Genomic DNA, 22,427 nt, shown 5'->3' with positions numbered 1-22,427 from the left:
CCAACTACTGCTTAATTGCTCTTCTAGACGTAGACCTGAAATATTTCTCAATAGGCATCCTGCAGAATTTAGAACGGTGGGCTATGGATAAGGGGAGGCTCCCAATTAATCAAACAGGTTTCACAAAGAACCAGGGTACGCTGACAAACCTCATGGCTTGGTATTAAATAGGGCAGGGGCTACAGGGACACCCCTTTATATGTGTTTTGTGGACTTTAAGGCTGCATTTGATTGTTTCCCTAGGGAAAAATTATGGTTAAAACTACAGAAGTGGGGGCTACCGAAGAATTTATTAAATGCTATCATCATGCTCTACTCTGCACCTGGGTTAAAACTAAACTGGGAGATGGTTCGTTTTTATCTAGGCCCATCAAAACCACTATTGGTCTGAAACAGGGTTGTGTATTAGCACCGCTTCTCTTTAATCTGTATATATCAGACCTATCCCCAGCTCTGGACCAGCAGTCAGTCCATCCACCAACCCTAGGGAGTCGTCAGGTGTCCAACCTACTCTACGCAGATGACCTGCTGCTGCTTAGCAATACTAGGGTAGGCTTACAGAAGCTCCTGAACTGCCTAGGAGGTTATGCACTAACCAATGACTTTAATTAATTATGGGAAGTCTAAAATAATCTCCCTTAATCGCAAACCGTCATCACGCAGGAAGTGGCTGTTAAATGGGCAGTACATGGAGGAGGCAGCGGTGAATACATATTTAAGGGTCAGGTTTGACTCCAGGGGTTAATTCTCAGCGCACAAAGAAGCAATAATAGAGAAGCCACACGCTCTGAATCGGGCTTTTGGCACCCTGGCAAAATCCATTCTTGGGCTGCCCCTAAAACCAATGGCAATGATCATGCGAGCGAAAATATTGCAAACCCTTGTCTATGGGACCGAAATCATGAGGGGGGCGGAGGTAGCCACACTGGATAAGCTATTAGTGAAATCTTATAAGCAAGTCTTCCAGTTACCTAGATCGGCATCTCTGGCCCAAGTCAGACTGGAGTTTTCCCTAACAAAGCAATCATTGGCAAGGTTAGCAGCTTTTGTAAACGGCTGCTATGAACTCTATTCCGCACCCATGGGGTCTTTAGCAAATCTAGTCTGGCATGAAATCACCCTTGCGAGGGGTAACAACAATTTTAAGGCCAACTGGGAAAAAAGCATAGCCTGGCTTAAATTGGGTAATTTGTGGGATAGCACAGTACCAGCACTAGCCTTCACAAAAGGAGCCAATAAATCGGCTAAGATCCTAAGCCGACTAGAAGATATGGAGGAGCTATCAAACCGATCGCATGAATGGTTAGTCCTTAATTCATATGTGCAGGATAAGGAACCCCGGATCCTATCCACCATATTACCGCGGGAAACCAGGTTGGCCCTCCTACAGATGAGGTTGGGTGCCTTACCAAATCTAGACTTCCTTCAGAAATGGAAAAGAGAGGCAGGATGGCAAACGCAGGTTTGCAGACTATGCCATCAGACCAGGGCGACCCTAATTCATGTGGTTTGCATCTGCCCAGTCATGGGATGCCAGAGAAGGGAGCTGCTGAGGAATGAATTCAACATCTTAGGAGTCCTGTCATGCAGGTCATCCATCATAACAACCCTTGACCCAAGCAATGGGAAACTGAATACCAGACTAGTCCAGTTTCTGCGAATCTTCACATCCCTGGCGGTCCCAGCAAATCCAGTTTAGTAAAAGTCAATTGCCCGCCCCCATAATATTAGAACTCCCCCCTGTGGTTACCAGCTATCGGTGAGGTAGGGGCACGGTCCACCCTGAAGGCACCCTCTGATAATAGGTGGCTTTGTCCAGTGCTAGCTCAACTAATCCAGCTTTAGCATTTATTTTTAATGTTGTGTATATTTTATTGTACATTTGCTTTAGGTCAATCTTTGGATGTATTTGATGTACCCTCTCAATGTACTTCTTCTTTTTATAGTTTTTATTAACTAATAAAATAATTTTCTACCCATTGAAGTAACATCAAACAAATCTTTGCAGTCAACAAATTTGAATTTGTAAACAATCAGAACTGCCTGACCAAAAATGTGTGTTACCGAAAAGATGATAAAAATTGAAAAGGAAGTAGGAAAACGAAAGGTAAAAATCACAGGGGGAACAAATGTTAAACTATAGGGTAATATCCTAGAAAGACCAAATGTTTGTGCTCCACACCAGCTCAGAAAGAGTGACCATGTTTTCTGAATTGCTCAAAGGTCATACCTGAACCTCAAAACTACCACAACTATCAGAAATTATCAGAAGATCAGTCATTCAGTTATTTTCAGAGGGAAGATTAAGTATTATGGGTAGGCTGTGTTAATGTTGTTACCAGGCCCAAACCATCTGATTCACAAAATCAAAAGGTTTGTGGCAACTACAAAGTTATTTAGTATGTATGAAACCCATTTTAGGTATCAGTAAAGTATTACGGACTCCTAAAATGGGTCTAAAAATGGATACTGAATCGCAATGTGAAAGGGTTGTGTTCACAGCGTCACTTCCACAATGATAGTCGGTATCGGATATATCAGACGTTTGCAACCAGAATTTCAGTGGCAAACCATTGATAAGTTACTTCCTGATTCCCAAATTGCAGAGGTAACTGATTTGCAACGAGGAAAAGATCTTGTTTGGACCCCTTTTCCTTTGCAAATTGTGATGTCAATTTCTGGAGGAGTACGCAGTGGTCCGGCTACCTTGCCAACTCTTTTTAAGAAAGCATCCTCACGTCCTTTAAGCAAATTGGACTAATTTAAAATACACTTTTGAAATGCAAACATAATGATGGTGGTCTTTTGTTCCATAGAGGCCACCATCCCTGTCTTTGCAGTCAGTTGGAAAGAGTCTCAACTTTTGACCTCTCTAAGTATTATTTACTATTCAGGTTGTTTTGCGACCCACTTCAAAGGTTTATTTTGCAAACTGAACTATTAGTACATAGTATATCAGTTTGCAAAATTAAATACTGTTTGCATAAAGCCTAGTCCAAACTTTTTGCGAGTAGTATCTTAGTAAATCTAGCCCTCTACCCCAACTATGTAATTTTTCATGAGAGAAAGGATTTATAGGTTTTTGGTACTTTTCTGAAGCATGTTGTTGCTGCAGCCCAGACCTTATTAAACTTTCCTGAAAAACACAGAAGACAGCACACTCTCTATGACTCTAGCCCACATGGCCAATGTCTCCAAGTCGGCTATTTTTTGAACATGCATAACAGCAGTAATGAACTCCAGCTCTCATTCCTGAATCGGAGAAAGCTAAGATAATGTATTTTACAGCAAGGTGGAAAGGTTGGTCCTGACCAGCCTACCTTTGTCCAAAGGTTTCCATTATGAGGCACTTCTGATTTTGTGATTTTTCAATGAATATTGTTTTAGCACAATCTGCCCATGGTTTGCAGTGAAAAAAAAACTCTTCGTGGATGTTATTGCTGAACGTTCAACTCTGCTGCTCCTCACTCATGGGACTCTCACAGTCAAAACTGGTTGATGGAACTTTTTTATGCTGGATTTGACATCCCCGTATCTTCATGTTACTAAGATGTAGCAAATATGTATTACATATTAATATGGTGTGTGTGCAAAGTTGTCCAGGTTTTAGGAGTCTTAATTGCACTGGACAGATAGGGTATGTTCTCCCATATACTTGATCTTTTAGGGTTCTCAAAGAAGAGAGATTTAGATGAGTGCCCCTTGGAGTATTCACTGCTCTTTGCAATTATGTTTCCCCATATTTATTTCTGCACAGCCCTTTCTGTAAACCTTCTGAAATTTAATCTCTACATTCCTATGCCAACTACTGAGAAGGAGGATACAGTTACTCAGGACAGAATGGCTGCAGAGAAACTAAGCAACCATTGATGAGGGGAGTATCATATACAAACAGCAGTGCCTGTAAAGGTTTTGAGCATTCACATGGAGGTTAGAATGAGATTGTGCATCGGGCTAAGCAGTTATCTGCTGACTATCCCTTCTAGGCCTCCCTGTCATGGAGTAGACACTGAACAGATCTGTTGAGTGTCCCTCTTGGTTGACCAAGGAGAGTGTGCCTCTTCCCATTTGCACAGGTACTACCCTCCACTGCATACTCATGAAAGGTGTCAAGAGTCTCCTTCAGAGAGTCCAAAAAAGGACAAAAAAACACAAAGGTTAAAAAGCCTCTTTGGCAATCTTGTCATCCCTGATTGAATTTAAATATTGAAGCAAAAGTAAGGCCCCCAAACTCCTCCTGACATTAGGGATGAGGAAATATCTAGACACATGTAATCAGAAGCTTATCTAGCGGAAGATGCAACTTCTGCAAACAAAAAATCTGGGACAAAAACAGTAGAAAGAGAATAAAGAATGTGATAAAAATTACAGCATTGATGTGTAACAATGCATCCATCACTTGGAAATACTTCCTTACCTATAATTAAAAAAGAAATTAACATCACCGGAAAAGACACCCCTTCTTCTCTGATTGAGAATTTCTAGTAGTATTATATGGATTAACCAGAATTTTGGAAAGCACAGATAAAAAGGCTTAGTCAATCACAGTTTCTGGAACTCTGGTAAGCTTTCTGCACCAACAGAGTTCTCACCACAGATGTAAGCTCTCCTAGCACCTCATCTTGATCCTTGCACTGCACTTTCTACTGTCACCATAACAGAGGCATATAGCCCCTACATGAACAAGCTGAAATAGAGGCTGGAAAAAGAGAAGAGAAGCACATGCCTGTCAGCGTTTGGGAGAACAACATAGAAGAGCTCCAGCAAGAGGCATTGTAGACTACAATGTGCTGTCCCATTTCTAACACCTTTCTAGACTCCCTAAAGACTACCGGACATACTAACACACCTGAAAAATCCCAGAAAGAACTGCCAGGCTCCACTATGGTAGATGCCATCAATGTCCAAAGGCAATTTTTTGGGTTTCCTTGGCAATCCGTGAACCTCATCCAAGATTTTTTGTACCATGCTCCATAAAATATCACACAAATTTGGCTATACCTACTGCAGACCACCATTGGTTAACCTCGCTTATACTGCACCAACAACATCATCTGTGCCAAACGGAATTAGCTCACCTCTTGCCGTGTTGCTCTTTTGCTGCCCATCTGCTTTCCTTGATACCTCCCCTTTCTGAAAACACCTGCTGTTTAGTCCTTGCCTCTCACATCTTCATCATTGTAGGTGGGGCCCAAGCATTTGTGTGGAGCAAATGATACAATACTTCGTATTTCATGCACTTATACACACTGTGCTCTGGTGCTAAATGTACAATTTTATCAGATTTTTAGGTGCTTTACCTTCAAACTCCTCACAACGGAAAAATATATTTTCTCATATTCTACAGCTCCAACAGCTCATTTACCCAAAAGTATTATGTCTCCAAAGTATTTTTACGAAGTTGATTGAGTGAGCAGTGACACTTAGGACCTCATTACAACCCTGGCGGTCAGTGGAATAGTGGAGATATTACCGTCAACGGGCTGGCAGTACCTACCTAAATACAAATAATACACTGTTCCAGTTGATAAAGGAAAGGATACTAGGTAGGGAGTCCTAATCTTTAGGAGCAAAAACCTCACACACCCAGGAGGGTGTCATGCTTCATCATCGGAGTTGCTCCTCGTCAGACTGGCACTGCAATGTCTGACGGGCACCACCCCAAAAGGGGGGGCTCTTTGCCGGAGATCTTAATAGATGATGCCACTACCATATATAAGAGTGAGAGGTGAGGAGATCAAAAAGAGGTGGATAACAGTTTAAAATTGACTCTCTGAAATCAGAATGGGTGATCTATTTAATAATCTGTCTAGAAGTCAGAGGCCAAGGTTAAAAATAATGAGAGTGAAACAGAGGCAATGGTCAATCACTCTGTGATAAAAAAGAAGAAAAAGAGAGGGCGGGGAATTACCAAGCCATCCCTCATCAGGGTCAACATGTTTCGCGTCGCTGGTGGCCCAGCTGGGTCCGGTGACGCTTCTTCAGGACCAATTAGCTAAATGTATCTCCAAATCTTAAATACTATGGGTAATTAAACACTGCAATTGTCAGTACAAGAGTATCCAGTCACTTACACTAGTATGTAGAGGAAATACTATTCCTATCAGTCGCCCATCCCCGTTTAAGGAACGTGCTACATGGGACAACTCGGACCAGTCATCAGGTTCACAATTTATCATCTCCGTTTAAGGAACGTGCTACATGGGACAACTCGGACCAGTCATCAGGTTCACAATTTATTAGTTGTGGGTGCTTCCAGGCGGCGAGTAACCTACCCGGGTCCGCGCTTCCCGTCAGTACCTACCTCCACTATTATGACATTGGCGGTTTGGCCAAAGCCAAACCACCAATATACCACATCAACCGCCATAGCGGTAACGACATCGGGCTGGAGACTTCAGTCTCCAGCCCAGCGGCCGTCACCAGGCCGCCCAAGGCATTATGATCCCACCCACCGCCATGGTTTCAGTGGTTTCGGTACCGCCACTGAAACCATGGCGGTAGGCACTATCAGTGCCAGGGAATTCCTTCCCTAGCATTGATAGAGGTTTCCCCCGCACCCCTCCATCCCCAGTGTCCTCCCTCACCCTCCCCTCCCACTCCCGCCCCCCACACATTTACACACATACACACACATACATACACACATTCACCCACACATTCACACATTCATTCACACTCACAGCAACACTCACGAACATACATCCAGGCACACACGCAATCTCACGACACAACATGCACGTACACTCACCCCCGCTCATGCACACACGCATTACACACGCATGCACGCATTCACACACAGTCACACACACCCCCACTCATGCATACAACACCCCCACCCCCCTCTCCTGTCGGAGAACCCGACTCACCTGCTTGCTGGGGGTCCTCCAGCAGGAGACCGGACGTGGCACTGCTGCCAGCAGCAACGTCCACCAGCAAAACACCGCCAGGCCATATAATGGCTCATGATACGATTGGCGGTGTTTTGCTGGCGTGGTGCTCCAGCTGGCAGCAGCGCCTCCTTACCGCCATCCGCTGCTATGACCATTGACAGAATTCCGCTATCCTTCTGGCGGTATTCCGTCTACGGTCATAATGGCATGGACGGTCTGTAGCCATGGCAATGGTATGTTGGCGGCCATCGCTGTGGCGGTAGGCGGCATTTGCCGCCAATGTCATAATGACCCCCTAAGTGCCAGATTTCTGAAAAAAAGGCACAGTGCAGCAAGTCACTTTGGTGCGCTGCGTCACTCAGAAAAGGCAAGTATGCACATTATTTAGGTAATATGGTGAATTACCATCCTTTCGCCTGTGCTGGTGCACAATAGGCTACCTAGCGCCAGCGCAGGCACCCTTGCACCATGGTGCAAGAGTGTCTGTGTTGCATGCATGATTGTTTTTGTGCAGGAAGGGACACCATCCTGCACAAAAACAATCCTGAGAAGCTTTTCCTTCTTTCTTTGTATGCAGAAAGCAGCACATCTAAAAAGAGCAGAAAACAAGGAGAAATAAAGATCTTTCTCCTTGTTGCACCTCTCTTGGGGAGGTGCAAGCTTTTGGCACATCCCCAGGTTTACCAGGGTTGGTAAATCAGGGGATGCATCAAAATCCATGGGTGTTGCATAGGAACACCCTCTGCAACGTCAATGGAACACCTCCCTAGCACATAGTAAGGCACCACAGCAATTTGCACTGCTTTGCCTTACTCCATTTCTATGAGGCCATTCAAAGTCATGCAAAGTGGCTTTCATTGGCCTAATAGATATGGTTGCAAGGAGTGCGCTGCCATCCCATCTCAAAAAGTGACACAACGCAAGGGGGTCATAAATATGCCTCTTAATATTTAATGTATGAAGGAATAAACACTATAAACATTTGGAGCTGTGACACTCCTGTAGGTTTTAATGCAGCCAGAAAAGCTACATTTATAAGTTCTACGAAGTATGGCTCATGACAGGTAAGAGAAGTTGTCTCAATTTGCTTTCTGTCTCGTCGGTAAACCATGTTTTTTTTAAACTGTGCCAACCTACTGAATATCACAAAGGTGGCTACTTTAAAAAACAATTCGGGGAAAATTATATGCAGGCGAATACTTTCACAAAATATTTTAGTAAAAAAAATGCTCCCACAGAAAATATAGCTCACGCTGAAATTTGTGAAAATTGGTTGTCAAATTTATCAAACTGTGCTGGTAATATTTACATTTTACACAGACTTAGCTGGTCGTTAGGTAAAGGAATATATATACTTAGTCGGTATCTCAGATGCTAAGCAGCTAATACATTTCTGGAGTCTCAGGGTAAGAAATGCTCTCAGACCCTCCATTGGTTTCCAGCAGTGCTTAATTTGAGCCAGTGGTTTCTGGTGCGGAGCACCAACACCTATTTTTGAGGGCTGGCACTTAGGGCCAGATGTAGAAACCATTTTCCTTATGCGCTAGGCAAAATGCCTTTTGCGATGCACATTCACAATTTGCGATTCGGTACCGACTCGCAAATTGTGAATGCGACTCTCAAATAGGAAGGGGTGTTCCCTTCCTATTTGCGACTTGCATCGCTATGCTAAATTGCTTTGTGACCGCAAATGCGGTCGCAAAGCAATTCGCAGTTACCACTAGTGTCAAACTGGTGGTAACCCATTCGCAAAAGAAAAGGGGTCCCCATGGGACCCCTTCCCCTTTGTGAATGTTGCCAATAAGGGTTTTTCAGAACAGGCAGTGGTCCAATGGACCACTGCCTACTCTGAAAAACCCGAAACAAAAAGGTTTCGTTATTTTTTTTATTTTGCAACTCGTTTTCCTTTAAGGAAAACGGGCTGCAAAATAAAAAACTGCTTTATTTAAAAAGCAGTCACAGACATGGAGGTCTGCTGACTTCAGCAGGCCACCATCCCTGTGAGTGCAGGGACTCGCTCTGGGGTCGCAAAATGCAACCCACCTCATTAATATTAATGAGGTGGGTCCCATAGCAACTCGCAGTCGGTGTCTGAGACACCGTACTGCATCCGATTTTGCGAATCGGAAATTGCGAGTCGCACCAACTCGCAATTTCCGATTCGCAAAATCGGAAATTGCTACATGTGGCCCTTAGACCCATAGTTATACTTTTTTTGCGGCACATTTGCGTCACTTTTTGATGCAAATGTGGCGAAAAAAAGTATAAATATGGGCCTTATTTTTCGCCTCAACCATTTACTGTGGAAAAAAGACACATAAGGGAATGACGGAGGAAGAGAAAAGCGAAAAAACCGTCACAAAAGGAGAAAGCTGCAAGACTTAGCTGAAGTGACTGGAAATGGATTGAAGAGGCCGGAGATGGCTTCAGGATTAAGCTGTCTCAGTATTCTTTGCTCGCACATTTAATTTCAGCAGCCGCGAGTTTGATAGGAGAGCTGTGGGCACCGCCACGTTTTTATTTACAAATTTTAAAGAATGCTCTTTCTGTAGGTCACAAATCTCTTTTTCATGCCCGAGAGAGTGACCTGCTTCATGCTTCTGTAGAGATAAGTGAACTATTGGTGCACTGAAACCTTGAAAGACAGAGGGCAGTAATTAAATGAAGTGACAAGACAGGCATGATTATTTTGAGAAACAGACGAACTAACTATCGTGATTATAAAAAACGACCTTCTTGAAAAGAAGCACATGGAACATAAACCACTGACCACCTCAGATATTGACAAGCAGTGCACATAAAATATAAGATGCCTAGATATACACAGGGAACAGTTGAGTGATCATTGCTAATGTTCTGTGATCCCTTTCAACCCAAAATCTTTTACCCATAGGTTCACACATGAAGCTGTTGTGCTACTTGTCCCTTTTGCCCTCGAAACCATTTCTGTATTGCTTTCAAGAATATCTCAGAGTTCAGATACACAAGAGTAATGGGCTTCTGGCATTCCTTCATAACTCCGTAATTTCACTGGTGAAAGGGACTTTTTCCATGGGCACTCCTGCACAAACTCCGTGAATCAAAATATTTTTCAATCAGGTTGGACGATTTGGAGACTGATCGATCTCTTTCAGACAATCCAAAATGATCACGGTAAAAATAACATCCTCAAGATAAATTAATGCATTTAATTTTAGGCTGTTCCCTTAGTCTTCTGCCTCACCCCCTTCTCCAAGCATCTCTGTGGATACACTAAACTAAGCATTTCACCTGTTTCCTAACGACGTTCTCTTGTTGACTAGCTTTTGTATTAAATCTTAAATTGAAAAGAGCTACCATTTTTATTCACGAGCGCGACGGAGATTATATATATATATATATATATATATATATATATATATATATATATGGTTAAATTACGCAGTGGCATTTTATGTATGGAAGACCTTTCCAAGCAAATAATTTAAAGGTGTATGGAAACAGAAGTTAGGGCCCTAGCCTGTTGCATCTACTGAAAGGATTGGAGAGGGGAAAGGTCCATTAATGAAATAAGAAAAGGGGCAGAGAATGGATGTGACCAGAGGGCTTCAGGCTCGTTTTTTTAAATCAGAATGTGTTTTCTGGTTAGCAATACAGATTGAAAATGAAAATGAATGTAGTAAATATTAGTCTTGGGAAATGGTGTCATCCTGTTTATGTAGATAAAAAAGTCACCCTAGGAAGATGATCTTTGATTATTCCAAATTTTTTTCAAATCCAGATCTGGGGTGCTACAAACATTATACACGTGTCTCCTCTACTAACAGACACGTCCTTGCGGATATCCAAACCAATAGCCCGTCATCCATGTGAAAAGAATCTAAGACCTTTCTGTTGCTTTACTTTCTACTTAAAGCCTACAGATTTTACTAAATGTGCCTGTCAGTTTTACTTAACTCCTGAGGCATTCTATGTTTGGCTTTGGTATGCTGTGGATTAGATCTCCTACTCAAAGCTTTAAAACATTACATCAACCCAGCCAAGGAGACCTCAAAACACAACTCAGCTTGAACAAATACCTTTTCAATTGGCTCTTTGGCGACATAAACCTGCACCAAACATCTGACAAATACCTATTCCACCTCGTGACATTCTGAAAAGGAACACTTTCATATTGCTCATTGATGTAGAACTCAACTACAGCCTCACTCCTAACAAAAACAATACATTTACACAGATGAGTTCTCCCTTTTCTCCATCAGGGAAAGCTATGAGAGAGAACTGCCTACATAATTTTTCAACATGTAGAATGTAATCTTCTGACCGGCATCTTCCCCAGTGCACTCAAACCTGTAGAAGTCATCCCCTCCTTAAAAAGGTAAAGCTCAACCAAGATGAATTAATCACCTAGGGGCCTAACAAACAACCATCCTTTCTATGAAAAGAAATCAAATAAACAGTCACTGCCTCATTCCTTTCAAGGGTACAAATCAGACTTCAGATTAGGCCATGCTGCAACATAAAACAGCAATTATATATCTTAAAGGCAGTTCAGTTACAGTGCACAAAAAGAAGGAGATTTAAAAAAAAATATTCTCAACCCCTAGTTCCATCTTTGATTGGAGAGATGATTCTCAACCGTGCCCTCCAAGTTTGCTGTGTCATTTAAGCTCAAGCTACAGCTCGCAGATGAAGACCGCAACTGAACTGACTACATGCTCTTTCAGACGTAAACTTCACAATTCACAACAAAACAGAAAATTAATGTATCACACAAAGCTGCCTTAATCAAAATAAATATGTACTGATATGGCAGAAGAACCGTTCTATAATTAAACTACTGATATTGCTGCACCTGGTAGTTAAAGTTGCATTTTCCCCTGTTAAATAAATACAATTAAACATTTTCACATAGAATCTGAGTACATGTAGGGCAAAGATAAAAAAAGTAGAGCCTTTTGAGAGTATGAGCTAAAGTGTCATTGGACAGCATTAACACATCTATTAATTTCTTTGAAGCTTCCCAGCCAGCTCTACCAATGACATTACCAATACAACTACTAACCATTATACCCTAAAAGTGTGACAATTCAGACTATTCTAGGCCCCCAAAGCTAAAAGCATGGCTTAGGCAGCAGATATCAGTCACTTATAATGTATATAGGATGAATAAACAACTATTGGTGTGCTCATTTTGGAAGAAGACAAACAGTGCCACCATGTGGCAGGCTGTGGTAAGTGCCGGTGTTGACAATTAAGTGTTGGTGCCGAACACCAGAAATCACCTGTTCAAATTAAGCACTGTCTCACATAAAGGATTAAAAAGCACAACACAACATTTAGATATAAATATCTGGTTTCATGTCCAGGTACTTGCAATAGATACCTAAGAGGGCCGACTCACACTTCAGATAATCTGTTATGGGTGCTTAGAGAAAAATTGGAAAAACATTAATAATCCAATCCTTCTCCAAGCCAATCACAGACTCATGGTGTTTCGTATGTTTTAAACATTAATACCTTATTTGAATAAAACAAGAAACTAAATGGCCTAAGTGTTTTAAATGTTGTAATAACATTTTATTTGCCTACTAATAGCAACTGTTTTCGAAGCCCAACTGTGCAAAGAAGAACCCGGTTGATTTTGAGTTATTTTTATTGCACACATATCAACAGAAGCTCCAGTTCCAACCGCACCAATCAGAGAAAATTGAGCCAAGATCAATGTTGGTTTCCACATATTGCCTTCTTTAAGACACTCTCCTCCTTCTTTGTCACCACAACAGTATGTACCAAGAATTATTTGTAGGATCACTTTCCCATGATAAACTTTCAATATAGGAGCCAGAGAAAGGCATTCAGGCCCAAAGATCAAACCCCCTTAATGCTTTCATTAGTGTTACCCCAGATATTTACATGTTCCAAGGGTAAACGTGCTGGCTACATTTAAGCGATGCTATGTCCCAAATGTTTACATGATTAACTTCTCCTAGCATTAGTTTTTTTTATTGAAAGTAACCCTTGTTCGAATAATGACCAAAACAAAGATGTTGGTCTTAAGTACATTACTAAGCAAGATATGATGAGTTGAATAGTTGCACAAAAGATTAACTTTATTTTGTGTACTCCTAGACATATGAAAAATAAGACTATTAGGAGCTACCAGCCGAAGTGTTTGCCCTTAGAAGTCAACAGCAAAAGTATTTAACCAATCTGGAAGCTCACCAATTAAAGAACTAGTGAAAGTAGGAGCCAAATCACCTAAAAAGCTTCAATTTGCCTGTGAAATAAACAATAAGATGTTCAAACCCCCAAAAACTACCACCCAGGCATATGAACTGCGAACTTCGAATAAGCTCCCTTGAGTAGTCAATGCTTATAAATTTCACAAAACAATACATACATAAGGTAAATTGGGGGAAGGTACCCATACTACTACCAGTACTTCATAGCGGTTCAAGCAATTCACACCATCATATATATCCAGCCTTTTTTATGAATGTCAAAAGTCAATCCTTTCTCCTAAACCTTCTCAATTTCTCTTCAGCTATCAACACCATTGAAAAACAGGCCATTGCAGTGTTTCTCTTTCTTCGTCTCCATCAGGACTCCAGTCCTTCAGATGTGGCCCTCCCATTCTGAGCAACAATCTGCAAAATGCGGAGTACCCCAATGATTCATTCTTTCACAAGTTGCCCTGCTGGCTAATTAAGATTCACCAACACAATGATACAATGCCAAAACCCTGTTAAAATGTACTTTATTCACACACATTGACCAGTTTTAGTGCCAAGTGTCCATTACCTTTAAAGAGTGCCCCATCAAGACGGAAAGTTTTTTCTTCAACAAAAGCTCCTAAAAAGCCCAAAACCAATACTAGCTCTCTAAGAGGCAACTGGGAGAATTCCTTCCATAGCCTCTCCCTAAAGCAGAATCCCTGGGATTATCGTAGATGGAAAAATCTCCTTTGAGATCCACATTACCAAGAAGACATAAGCTGCCTGCAGATTATCTCTTTCTCTCCGTTCCAGTCCACCACATGAGACCTGGTCCTTTCCCTGGTTGTGGCAATTCTGTACTCAACAGCCTCCCCACTATGTATTTTACCTCAAAAGCTCTATAGCAGTGGTTCCCAAACTTTTTCGATCCCCGGCTCCTTTGACCTATTGGCCGTGTTGGCCACGGCTCCCCATTATGTTACTTTTTTTTGGCGGGTGGGGGAACGTAATCCCAGCCTGTACCTGTACCTACACTATTTACAGTTTGACTTCTTTATTCTCTCGTTCAGGTTCCTGAAAACCATTTATTGGAAACTATGTTTGTTCTTTTGTCATAGGGATATTATTAATGGTACTTTGGCGCCCTCCGCTGGTCACAATAATTAATGCAGGGGGTTTTGTTTCCAATACCACGGTGAAAAGCTACAGATTAAAAGCACCTCGAGTGGTTTCCAGACTGTGTGCGGCGCCCCTGGCTAATTTTGATGGCGCACCAAGGAGCCGCGGCGCACAGTTTGGGAACCACTGCTCTATAGTATAGTTCATGTGAGTCTGTATTTATTCCCATTTTGACACCTGTTAAACTGTGGAAGGTTTGAACTGGTAACATGTACCTGGGGAATATTGCAGTGTGTGGTATTGGCTCGTGCAGGGATGGGAATTTATTGGTCCAATCATATTAAGGGCCGTACAATACATAGACACTGATAACCATGTGTGCCTCTTAATTCTGATCAATGTTTGCCCTGAAGCTGCCAGTATATATTGCACATGACAAAACATACCATAATAAATGTAATGGTTTTCTGGCACCCAAATTAATAAACAATAAAGAACAATGCTGAGCACGTTATCTCCACTTCACAGTAATCGGGATCTTTCACTGGCATGGTAGTCTAACATTGATAGGAGTGTCTGTGCAGCAGTACACCAAAATATGATAGTACTCAGTCACTCTAAGTCACTGCTATTGGCCCAGTTTATAAATGTTTTCATGGATAAATAAATCCTCAAAAACTACAGCTCTTGTATCAACTTTACAGCTCATTATTACAATTACTGTTAAAAGAGAACAGCAGCTCAGTGTATCAACAATAGCTGTTTTTCAGTGCCAAAGGTAGCTGTTATTTTATTTCTCCCAACAGACCAATGGATTTTTCTCAGAATGTGGGCTTTGAGAATGCAGATATTGGCCACTGTCCCACTCAAGAACAGATCAGGGCACCTCCTGATGAAGAAGGAGAGGATGGGTCAGCCGCGACAAAGCCATCAAGCAAAATCCACCCAACACCTGTCGCCGGAGGAGCAAAAGAGATTACATCTTCTCCTAAATTCACCCCACCACCAACTCCTTTGCCTCCTCCTTTCGTAAGTATAGCTTACTTTTCCTGAATTATAGGTGTTAGAAATGGGGTCTTTGGTTGACAGTCAGGTTACCCCAAGCAAAGACCCTCACTCTAATCAGGGTAAAAGAGAATCACCCTCAGCTAACCCCTGCTTACCCCCTTGCAATTTAGCACTGGTTAGCAGTGGTAAAGGGCTCAGAGTTCAAAAGCCAACGGCAACAGGTCAGAATAAATAGGAGGCAGGAGGCAAAAAGACTGGGGATGACCCTGCATAAGCAAATAAGTCCAACAATAGGTTTCGAATTGTAATTTCTAATTGTTAACTCCTTCAACAGAAGTGCAACCCTGACATGTTGTAAAATGTCTTGTGCTCTTGTTTCATTTTTTCATAAAAACGTCCATAATTCTCTTGCAATATTCATATGCACTTGTTCTACAGTGTAATAAAGGGGCACCCATATATAACATCACTTCCCCTTTCTGTCATAAATTATAATAATTAAATAAATAAAATAAATGCATGGCCTCCTGCCATCCATCCTCACCCACCCCCCCAGAATCTGTGCTCTCTGTATTCTAGCGCTGCTTTGACAGGCTGTAACAGAGCCCAGCTATGGCACTACGGAAGAAATTCCTTTATGACATAGCAAAAGTGGTTAATAACTTCTATTACCTACTGTTGCTACGTCATAGTAATATATTTCTGGATTCCGCATCCAGTCATTCACACAAATAGCTCTCCACGACAACATCTATACATAACATGGACATTGTGACCTGCTTTAGTTTATATATTACCCTTCTGCCCACATTTAGTAGTGCATTGAAGACAATCCGGGCCCAATGGCTTCTAGTGACTATGCATTGGTTCCTTCAGATAGACTAGTGATATTAGATGCCGCCTCAGATTTGAAAGGTTACTCCTTCCAGCAACTGTGCTGGTTGTCCTTTACATTAGCAACACCTAAGGTGAGCATCCTTAGTGGCGTTCCTGCATCACTCGAACACAGGGGAAGTGGTGGATTACAATTTACAAGACAATCTCTTGGAGCGAATTTCATAAATAGACCACGAGATCAGATGGACATTTGTCCTGCATTTGGACTCCCAGAGGTAGGGAGCAGTTGGATGAGATAAAATAGAGGGAGATATACGCTAGAATACAAAAAATAAAAATAATACAGTTCCCAACACTGTTTGGGTTTCTGATGTTAACACTCCTTGCAACATGAAGACCTATCGATCCTTAGGGGTCTTCAGTACTTATAGGCTGAAACACAGGCAGATCGGAGCAGATCTTGAGACAATAGCCGCATTCATGTGTTTCTGTTTCTTTAGCATAATATATCCCAGAGATACATAGGGAAAGTGAGTGAAAAGAGGATGCTTTGAAGAAGTCGGTGTCCTGACCTTTCTCGTTTTAGCTACGAAACCATTTAACCAATATTCCTGGGGGTGGGAGGTAGCGAAGCTTACAATAGTGTCACTATATTAAGCCCTGCTTTTCTTTATTCTCATTTATTCTTATTATTAATATTGTTGTTGATGTCATTATTGTTACTACTACTTATTTTTCACTTGTACCTTCACTGTGTTTGAATAATTATGCTTTCGTTTTTTTTTTTTTTTTTTTTTTTTTTTACTTCAATAAATAATTGATAGTAAAAATTAGGATGGGAGGATTTCGGAGGGTTCAGGAAATATTTAATACAGCCAACTGGAAAAGTCTAGATTTAGGGCAGGAAAAACGTGAAGAATATTTTAAGGTTCTAAAACCCAAGATTAACCCTGGAATGATGACAGCTGCTGATCTCAAAGTTTATGAAGTGTATACAATGCACGAAATGTAGCTGAAATTTCCTCGAAGAATGTGGAGGTGCTATGAGACTTGCATTCCCATCAGGAAATAGAAATCTAGACCCTTATGTCCATTTCTGGAAGCCATTTTCCCGAAAAGGAGGAAGAAAGAAATAATACAATCTGAACTACAGCACTGGAATCGTATTGTTCGAAAGGCACATACTTGAATGAGTATTCGTGTAAGTACAGTTAAAGATTGATGATAGTGAGTCATGCAAGTAGCATCAGCAAATATGTATTCACACAGAGTAATGATTACCATGCCACAGAAATTACATGTTGCAGATAATGCCTTTTGTGTGATTAACCCACAGCAAAAGTCTTTAAACTGGGGTGCTACACCGTGCTGGAGTATAGTGGTATTTCCAGCAGGCTTTAGGTTCCACAATAAAAATGCAAGGCGCTGCCAGTTGTTCACAATTTCCCTGAACAATCACGCCCGCATAAAGAAAAGAGACTAAAGCAAGTCTGAACTTCACAATGATGGCGATACCTGTGTCACTCTCTTTGTGTGGGTTATATTTGTTTTCAGATTCTTTTTTGTGGGCAGTTCTGGTTTACTCTGTTAAATATTTTCATGCTTTCAGTCCGATAGCATATTTCATTGTCAGGGATTGATAAGATGTTGAGAGCTGAATGCAAAAATGCACTTTAAAAAACTTTAGGGTAAGTATACACAGTAAAGTGAAGAACTGCCCCTCATCAGGCCTCTTACCGGATATTATTGCTGGTGAAGCATCCATAAAGTGCCAGGCTGAATCTGTGCCAGCCTTTCAAAGCTACCGATTGGTCTGCTGTGAGAGTGATGCAACAGGAAAGGAGCTGTGACAGGGCTCATGGCCAGCCGGTTAGAAGTAGGCAGTGGCAGGGGACAAAGTAGGGAAATTATGCTATGCAGTGATGACGTGAGGGGTTTCAGAATAGCAGAGGTGAACAGATGTGGAAGAAATGAGCACTAACGGGATGAGGGTAGTAACGGGAAAGGGTGAGCAGTGACAGGAGAGGGGAGTATTGAGACGAAAGATAGTCACTAATGGGAGAGGGGGAAAGTAAAAGCAGAAGGTAAAAGGATGGATTAATTGGAGAGTGACATGGGAGAGACAGATATAATGGAAGAGTAGGACAGTGTATAAGATGTTCACTAACAGAGGAGTTATATGACATTACAACGTGCGAAAAAAACAGGCACGCCTTTACCACACATTTTTACCACGTAGTGTTTTACCACACGTATGCCTTTGCTAGCATGCCTTCACCACACATTTAAAGTCTATTTAAGGTATTAAGATAAGTTTGTATATGTATGTATACAAGTGTGTGTGTGTGTTTGTGTGTGTATATATATATATATATATATATATATATATACGCCAGTAGGTAGTTATAGTTAGGACCATGTTTCCATAGGAAAAGCGTTTTTTGAGTTGCCTATGTCTTTGGCACTGATTGACGAATCAATGAATCTTCCCAAAATTTTCAAAAAAAGTGTTTACGCTGATTCTTGCTGCACATGGAAAGTTTTGGGGTGATCTGTCAAGCAGGGGCCGAGAAAAAGGGGGCTGAAAAAAGTGGCATTTCCTATGTTAATCTCATTGGATTCTTTAGACATGAATGCAGGCCGAACCACTGGACAAAATTACACCAGATTTGGCAGAAAGCTAGCTGTTGGTACGCAGATTATGCTTTCGCTTATTTGGGGTGAATCCATTCAGTAGTTTTTGAGCAATTTAGGGAAATTTAAATTTGTATATCTCTAGTAGCGAAGTATTCAAAGACAAGACAAAGACAAGTTTGTGCAGGGAAATGCACAGCTCTGATTAGCTGCCAACTCTGCTTCAGCCGAGACCCAGAAAAAACAGTACAAATAAAATTAAAAGGGGCCAGGGTAGAGACACTCTGACTCCTTAGCACTGGTGGGGGTGGGGTCCCAGAGGGACAACCCCCAGATCCCCAAAACTTTTTTTTTAATTATTTTTTGCCGCAAATCTGTAATATTCATGAATTTGTGGCAAACATTTTTTTTAAAACAATAATTGCAGACTTCCTTTTTATAGGCTTCCGGGTGAGCGAGGTCCTATGGGCATTAAAATTTTAGTGTGGGAAGGGACTTTTGACCTCCCACAGCTCTATGGACCACCACCTTCTCGGAGCTGTCATTTTTTTTATAAGCAGGGGGGCCTGCAGCCCCCCGCTGCCCTGGGGACTACCACCTCCCAACGGCTTTCAATTAAAATAAGCAGGGGGACCACACACCCCCTGCTCTGGGGACCGCCACCTCTCCAGGGCTTCCAATAAAGTATATGCAGGGGCTGGCCCCCCTGTACCCTGGGGATCACAAATCCCTGGGTCAAAGTGTAAAATAAAAGAAAGGGGATCCCTTTGGGACCCCCAAGCCCTGGGGTCCATCACCTTCCCAAGGCTAAGTCCTTGCTGGAGGGGGACCGTGCAGCTGTGGTTCGATTCACGCATAGCAATGAAAATAACTATACATTAAAAAAACATAGAAATTCACTGAAAACAACCAAAGGTCACAGGGACGTTAAAGGTAGATTTTGAATTTACTCATACAAAACCATAGAAATTCAGCAGTAATAGTTAGGGTTCTTTCAAGTAACTAAACCTCATGCCCTAAGGTAACTATAACTGGCACCTTCGCAATACTTCTTTCAGGGTTGGTGATCCATCACTTCTGACAGCTGGATGTTACAGATCGTTCAGAGGTGCTATGCTGTGCCTCTCATTTCCTTCCGACCCTACCTTCCTCCCACACTAGAATGAATTTCCGAGGAGCATTTGTTCATCCTGTTGTAGGTGGTACATCTCTTTCTCTCCAAGTATGTGACTGGAAGGTTACTGAACTCAAAGAGAGGCAAGGGGTGTAATCACTTTTCCTCCTTGTTCAGAAAAAAGGATGTGACCTCAGACATATACTAATTCTTTGGCTTCTAAATGTGCTCCTGTTGAGGACAAATTGGAAAAGCTTACTCCGACGTAAAAAATAATTGGCCTGAACCCAGGAGACAATATGGTATCCTTAGTCTTGCGGGACTCCTATTTTCATATTCCCAACCTGCAGTCCCACACTCCTGCAGTGGTTCTAAGAGGACCAAGAATACCTTGTAATAGCCACTATGTTGGGTATTGCGGCCAATTTTTGGAGCCATAGAGTTCCTGTAATTCCATACCTAATAAACCAGTTCTGGACAGCTGCAGGACTTTAAACATCATTGGGTTTCACCATAAACAAGTCAAATCCCTTCAAAGAGTCTTCCATTCATATTGAGGCAATCCTCAGTATGGTGAGGTTAAGGGTCTTTCATCCACTGCAATGAGTTTGAGTCTGGGCAATCAGGCTAGAATCCTGACGGTTCAGATTTAGGCTTGGAGCATGCGAGGATGGCTTGAGGCTTCTTGGTCTCTTGACCTCATGCACCATTCTCATCAGCAACACCAAGTGGCACATGCAGACCCTGCAATGGAACCTAAAATCATAGTGGACCCTACATCAAGGCTGCCTCCCTAACTCCATCTCAGTATTGCGGGGGTGGCTGAGGATCTACAGTGGTAGAATATCAATCCTAATTTGGCTTGTGGCAGACCACTCTCCATTCTGAACAGTCATCTAGTGCAGGTTTCTCACAGACAAAATGACTAGCATGTGGTGCTGCAACAAGCAAAGTAGAGTGGGAACCTGGGTCCTATGCCATGATGCTTTCTGACTCCCGAAGTGGCTGCAACAGCAGAACATTTTTCTAGTAGCTAACCACCAGACAGGGTTCTTGGATGCTAGAGTGAACAAATTGAGCGGACATCTCCTGGCATATTCAAAATGCTGTCTGTATCCAGAGGTAGCATAGGGCATATTTGACCAGTGGGAATAGCTTATTCAACACCACTGACACCATGCAGGGTAAACGTTTGGTAGCCTTGGAGTTTCCACAAGAGCTTCCTTTAGGAGAGACGCACTCTCAATGGGTTAGAACAACAGATTCCTGTATGCCTTCCTACCGCTACCTCTCCTACTTCAAGTTGCAAAGAAGATAGGAAGGACTGGGTCATAAAAATCCTATTTGCCCTGGACTGCACCAAGACAGAATGGTACCTGGAACACAGGAATAGGAGCACATGCCCTCCGATCAAGTTACCACTTTGTGAGGACCTCCTATCTCAGAACAGGGAAGGGTCTTCTATCCGAACCTACACCTCCAAGTGCGAAAACTGAACGACTGAAATTGATGAATTTTTAGTTGCTAACTGAAGCCGTAGATGTAGTCCTTGCTGTCAGACAACCTTCCATGAAACCTATCCATGCTGGAAAACGTGTTGCCTTTGTGGTGCCTGAGACACTACCCCTGACAAGTTAAGTTGTCAGGTGTCCTCTTATTTGTTCCTAGTTAACTCAACAAATTCTTTCACTGGGCACTGTAAAAAGTACTTTGTTTCCCCTTTCAGTGTCTCCATGTTTGTTGGACGAGCCTCATTGTTTAATTCACCAGTTGTGATGCATTTTGAGAAGGGTTTGACACACAAATTCCCTCCCATACCCTTGTGATGCCCCAGTTGGACCTGAACATGGTCTTGATATTCCTTGTGTGTACACCCTTTGAGTCTATGCATAGCTGTTTTTTGCATCTCTTGACCCCCTTTTCCATTTGTTGCATGAACAGCCAGCAGCAACAGTTCAGCCACCCTACACCAACTTCAGTGCTGCCTTCTTACTGAAGATTGTGACACCCTTCTACTTTGGATAATCAATCACTCTTCCAGCATTATTTGTTCCCCTTAACATCTCAATAAAAGAGAAGAGCATTCATCAATTGAACTTTGAGAGTGCTTTGAGTATTAATATTGGTTATACGTAGGCCCATTGAGTGAATTTTGTGGAGTTTTCTGCAGGGAAGGAAGGGAGGACTGTGCAGAAAATGAGCCAGTTGAGGTAGATAGTCCTTGGCCTCAGGATCTGCTATGCACTAGTAAACAGATACCCCGATGGTCTGAAAGTGCATTCTACCGGGGCAGCGCTTTACCGAAGGCACTGGTGCAAGGGGTTCCTGTCCTAGAACATCTGAGATATGCACATCAGTGTATATATGAATTAAGCACTACTGCCTTGACAGCCAGGTCCAGCTGAAACTTACTGGGGCACTATTTTGGTATGCATTCAAAAGGTGAGGAGTCTGCAGTCAGAAGTATCCATCTGAAGAATAAGTTACTTACCTTCGGTAACGCTCTTTCTGGTGGACATTCTATTTCACCACAGATTCCTCACTACACTTGAACATCTGAAAAGGTTCCCTTTTAGAAATCAGCACACTGCTACCAGCACTTGTTCTAGGGTCGTGTCTGAGATT

General features: G+C 42.1%; 1 protein-coding gene across 7 annotated transcripts in view; it reads left to right on the top strand.

Annotated features, from left to right (window-relative positions):
- The window catches only part of LAMA2 (laminin subunit alpha 2), a 3,379,260-nt gene that overhangs the window by 3,292,596 nt on the left and 64,237 nt on the right, over nt 1-22,427 (top strand). For all 7 annotated transcript variants that reach the window (XM_069234829.1, XM_069234828.1, XM_069234823.1 and 4 more), the window contains one exon: nt 15,016-15,238. In XM_069234829.1, the coding sequence (XP_069090930.1) occupies nt 15,016-15,238 (223 nt within the window). The remainder of the gene's footprint in view (nt 1-15,015; nt 15,239-22,427) is intronic.

The sequence above is a fragment of the Pleurodeles waltl genome, chromosome 5 (genome assembly GCF_031143425.1).
Source record: "Pleurodeles waltl isolate 20211129_DDA chromosome 5, aPleWal1.hap1.20221129, whole genome shotgun sequence".
Taxonomy (NCBI): domain Eukaryota; kingdom Metazoa; phylum Chordata; class Amphibia; order Caudata; family Salamandridae; genus Pleurodeles; species Pleurodeles waltl.
Note: the sequence above shows the minus strand (reverse complement) of the source record. Positions and strands in the feature narration are given on the sequence as shown.